This window comes from Anopheles aquasalis, chromosome 2, assembly GCF_943734665.1.
Source record: "Anopheles aquasalis chromosome 2, idAnoAquaMG_Q_19, whole genome shotgun sequence".
Classification (NCBI taxonomy): Eukaryota; Metazoa; Arthropoda; class Insecta; order Diptera; family Culicidae; genus Anopheles; species Anopheles aquasalis.
This window is the reverse complement of record NC_064877.1, coordinates 81,298,147-81,303,146: the sequence shown is the minus strand read 5'-3', so window position 1 is coordinate 81,303,146 and position 5,000 is coordinate 81,298,147. Positions and strand designations below refer to the sequence as shown.

The 5,000-nt window shown below is 49.8% G+C and overlaps 1 protein-coding gene across 1 annotated transcript in view; it reads left to right on the top strand.

Annotated features, from left to right (window-relative positions):
- LOC126568985 (kinesin-like protein CG14535) overlaps positions 1–5,000 on the top strand; it is a 64,087-nt gene that overhangs the window by 48,701 nt on the left and 10,386 nt on the right. Inside the window, exon 5 of the mRNA XM_050225736.1 lies at positions 1,359–1,565. Within this exon, the coding sequence (XP_050081693.1) occupies positions 1,359–1,565 (207 nt within the window). The remainder of the gene's footprint in view (positions 1–1,358; positions 1,566–5,000) is intronic.

The window sequence follows — 5,000 nt, the reverse complement described above, 5'->3', positions numbered from 1 at the left end:
TTTGCTGTTATGATTCCCCCCGTTCCCCTCCCACCAAACGAATCCTGCGAGAGGCCAAAGTTTAATCACAAAGTTTTCCCCAAAGGGACGAAACAATCCTTCGGTTGTACTCCTGCTGGAAAAGCGGGCTGTCTGGCCCTCGAGGCAACAGACAGATTGAGGGACAAGATGCGCGATGTGCAACCTTATGCGGACATTTTTTTTTCCTGATGGCCTGTGCATCACGGATCACAATCTGTCTCCATTTTTCCTTCGTTTTCCTTTATGTTTTCAAATTTTTTTTTTTGCCCTCCAGAAAGAGGCTTGTACAACTTGGTCGCTCACATTACACGCTTGTCCAGTCGGCTACTGCACAATTCGGAAGGCCTCTTATCGCGCGAAAGGCGATAAAACCGTCCGTCCGGCCGGCACACCGGAAATGGAGGCGCACCGACACGTTGGAAATTTATTCCTCCCGGTGACAAAGTGCTGTCTGCAAGATAAATCGTTTGTTCAAAACGAGTGCCGCGAAGAAGCGATGCCCCGGATTCGGGCATAACTCTCCCGAACGCACACCACCGACACTGAAAACGTGCCTGTCGTGCCTGTCCGCTCGCAGAAGGAGCACGGCGGAAATGGACAAATTTAAAAAGGATGTCAATATATCGCTTCCGGCGTCGGCATGTGATACCCTCTGTTCGGTGTCACGGCTCGATCTGATCCCGATCGAATCCCGCTTGTCGTCTGGCTAGGCCGATATTCCTAGCCGGGATGAAACTTTTTTCTCTTTTTCCTTTTTTTTAACTGAAACAAATGTTTATTGCATTTTCAAGTTTCCCTCTTCCCCCACATTTTTCCTTCCGGCGACACTCTGGCCACCAACTGGGGGGAGTTTTGTGGTTCTTTGGTGGATTTTTTCCTTCCCCGAAACCGGTGCCGGAGCCAGAGAACTGTCTGCTCCGGGCACTTGTAGATTGAAGATGAGCAAATCTGCAAAGGGACTGCTCCACAACCGATTGTGCAGCTGTTGTGTTACGCCATTGTTTCCCTCGGTGTGGTTTTCCTGCTGTTTTCCTTGTGTTTAGAGGCCTATGCCATTCAGAAAAATAGAAACAAGAAACATGTATCTGTGTCCTGGAGGGCTGCAGGGCTGCTTCCAAAGTGTGAGTTATGTCCGGGCACGCACTGGCACGTAGTTTGCTCCCAAAAACCGATTCCCGTTGCATTCCAATTTTGAACATTCCATCCAAATAGGCGCCTACGGGTTGCCCTGGACGACACGTCCAGTTGATGATGTCCCTCGTGAACTACCTTCTCCACTAACTCCATCTCTTTGTCCTTCCTTCTTTTTCTCTCTGTCTCTCTCTCTCTCGTTTCAGGCCAATCACGCACAATGTTCGGTACGGTGACGGCACCCCCGGGAGACCTCGGTGCGATACCGTGCGCCATCGCCTGGCTCTACAAGGGCATTAATGAGAAACGTCAAAAATCGGGCGCCCGGTTTTCGGTGCGCGTCAGTGCGCTCGGAGTGAACGCCACCAAACCGGGCTCATCGTCGAGGGATTTGCTGGCCGGACACGCGACAGGTAATTAATCACGATACATCCTGCGCGCTAGAAGGGTACATTTGGTGCGAAAACGAGGAAAAAATGGCCCCGAATGGCAAGGTCTCGTCTTGTGTGGTCCCATTTTTCAAACATCAACACGTGCCGTCCATGCTGTCCTAGAGACCACTAGCTGGCGACATGTTTTACATTTATTATCTCATCTCACACTGGTACACCGACGCAATAATCGACCTTGTGGGTAGTTAATTTATTCATCGATAATTTATAGCCTGGTGATGATGACACAGCTGTGGCTCTGACTGACTCTGCAGCTGACAGTCACTTGTCACAATACGAGGCCGCACCCGAGGAGGTCCTGTCGTCCTGTTGTGCCTTCAGTAGTGTAATGGATCTCGTGGGAATTCGAATCTAATTTGCTTACTGAACCAGTTTGTCAGGAGTCAATCTGTTCAGTTCAGTCAGCAGCATTCAGACTTCATCTGTCATCATGGTTTCAATTGGTTAAATCGATGCGAAGGCAGAGATACACCTGACACCTTGCTCAATTAGCAATTACTTGCAGATCGAAGACATGTGCCGAGGGATTTTCTTTGGGAGCTTTACCAGCAATACATTCATACACTGTGCTGTGTTAATTGTGTGTTTTCGGAACACTTTTACTGATAAGGCAATATTTTGACACTGGCCCAGTGCAGACATCCTGCTTTCCTTCCCAAAACACACGTGACGCAAGATCGTGTACACTTTCAAATAAAGTATTACATTTCTGTGGCATGTAAATGTCCGATCAGCCAGAAACGTGACACGCGTGAAAGCGTGATGGACCGGCCCTAAACCGTTGACAAATTGTTAGTTCAGCCCTTTGTGTCCCCTTTCTTCGTTCGTTACCACTGTAACCGGAAACTCCGGAACGGAGCGGTTGGGGTCCGATCACAGTCCGATGTAAACCGATGCAGCTGAGATGGGTGCCACCGGCGCGCGGCTCCAAACCTGAACAACCGGACCATGGATGGACATCAAAAATATGACGATGACACCGGAACAGTGGCGCACATTCGACGCATTCATGTTCTTCGCTCCAGGGTTGTCCGGTTGGCTTACTGTCCTTGTTCTCTCGGGCGCACAACGCCCCATACACAATGCGTCCATCATTCAGTAGCAGCAGCGGCAGCGTGGGAGTGCACTCGGGCATTTTTATCAACATCCTCTCACACGGTCCATGGTCTGGAAAAACATGTTAACCCCCCCGCGCTTCTCTTCCCCAATGGTGGAATGGTCCCCCCGCAAAAGGAACTTGATGCGAACGTCACCCGAATGTTGCTATTTTTGGGGCATGGATTCTGGCGCTGAAGTGAAAGGCCAACCCACCACCAACGAGCAACGACAACAGAACCAACAGCCCGTCCCTTCGAGTCCCTTTCAGGTCCATCGATAAAAGCGATTGCCGAGCTCATCCGGACACGACACGATGGTGCGGTGCGATGCGGTGCGGTGTTGAAACGAACCACTCATTGGATTAGTGGCCAGGAAAGGCACCGGAGGGGGTGAGGCCGGCAGCGATGTGAAGCAGTGTGGCCAGATAAAAGTGAATTTTCATGTATCCTGTTAATCATATGGTTTTTCCGTCCATATCCTTTTCCGGAGTTTCCGGAGTTTGCCTTCCGGGCAGGTACCTTCCCCGGACTGAGGACTTCACGCACCAGACAGCTGTGTCTGATATTGTTTTTGGCTTTGATGAATCGAGTGGCACCAGTGGTTGGCGTGCGAACAGCAGCTGATGTTCCCTTTTCGCGGCGGTTTTTGACTTTAGTTCTTTGATTTTTATCCTTCCAAATTTCAAATTCTTCATCTGCCTCCTGCGCTAAAGCCAAACTGGCAGAACGGAAGCATTTAAAGCAATATCCATCGGCCAGCATCCGGAGAGCACGATCGCACCATCAGAGCGAGGATTAAAAGTTTTTAATTCCGTAGCCATGTTTTACCATACTCTCTCGAACTCGGACTCGGAACTCCGCTGGAATCGAACGTGCAACATCGCGGTCTCGCTGCGCAGACGTCCGAGTTCGTGTCCGAGAAAGGAGGGGAGGTGCCCCACAGGAGGGAGAAAGTTTTGCTATTTTCAATTAGTTTCTTTTGCAAAGACTAAATACTTTAAGCTTTACGAACGGAGCGGTAGCGAGCGAACGAGTGTCTGTCTCTCGCTGGTCTCTTTTGGATTGGAGCCGTACTGCTGCAACCCATTTATGGGCAGCTCATTAGACCAGCGACCACCACCACGGGATCTCGCTCTGGGAAAGGATTTGTTTTTCACTTGAGTGGAAATTCAATTTTGCCCATCCGCTGGCCAGACTGGCTGGATGAAACTTTTCTAATCTAACGCTTCCCAGTGATGGTGCCGCTTGTGTTACGATTGCGATCATGTTTTTCTGCCAACAACTTGCTTCAAACGATAAACGCTTTGCTGCCCATTTGCCAGTCATAAAGTTCCCCATTCGAGTGTCCGATTTCCCTTTCCTTTTGAGGTTAGTTACTGGAAAAGTGAAACAGAATACTCTCTAAATCGTGTCTTTAAGCAGTAGCAGATCAAACATGAATTCAATAACTCAAGGAAAATTTATGCGAAAACTTCCTTTCGCCTTCTGCCAAAAACCCGCACCAAGTCATGTATTCCTGAAGGATCTGGTGGTCTGTGTGCGGCCCCGGGGCTCATTCATTTGCATGTGATCCACCGAGCCGGTGCCAGGGTGCCAGGGAGCCATTATTCATCAATTCCCAGGAAGTCTTTAAAACACCAGGACTCCGAAGGAAGCCCAACCTGCTCGCTAGGATGGAAGGTAGCCAAATGAATAAAAATCAACATTTTATTTCATTACCACCACCACCACCACCGCAAGCTTTGGCACCACGTGTGCTACCATCGTGGCCCCCCCGAGTAGCAGCCAGCCAGCACTCCACTAGCAGCCGTTCCGATTGGATGCGGTACTTAGCTCCGAACAATGAGCATTATGATGCCAATGATAATCCCTTTCCTGTTCATTTATGCATTCCTTCGGAACGAGGCGGGGACCTCGACTCGCTTCTTGACACTCTTCCTCGGTCCCTACCCGCCGGTTGAATTAGCCTTTATGCTGCCACAGGCTCGGCTCGCCTCGGTTCCGTTTGATTTGCCTTCTTCCGTACGTTTTCCCCCGGATGTTTGTGTGCTACTTTCCTCCCTTGAGGCTAGGCCACTAGGAACGGAACAGAAGGCAGTTTGTGGGACATACAGAAACAGAGAGAGAGAAAGAGAAAGAGAGCGAGAATTGAAAATGAAGCACTAGGCCTGGAGGACCGTTCTAGGACCGTTCTTAGGGGGCTTCTGCCTTTAATTACGTTTTGTCTTTGTCCCAATGTCCCGGTCACAGCACTCTCCCTGGTGGAGGTGGAGAAAATAAAAATCTTACAAAGTTCTGC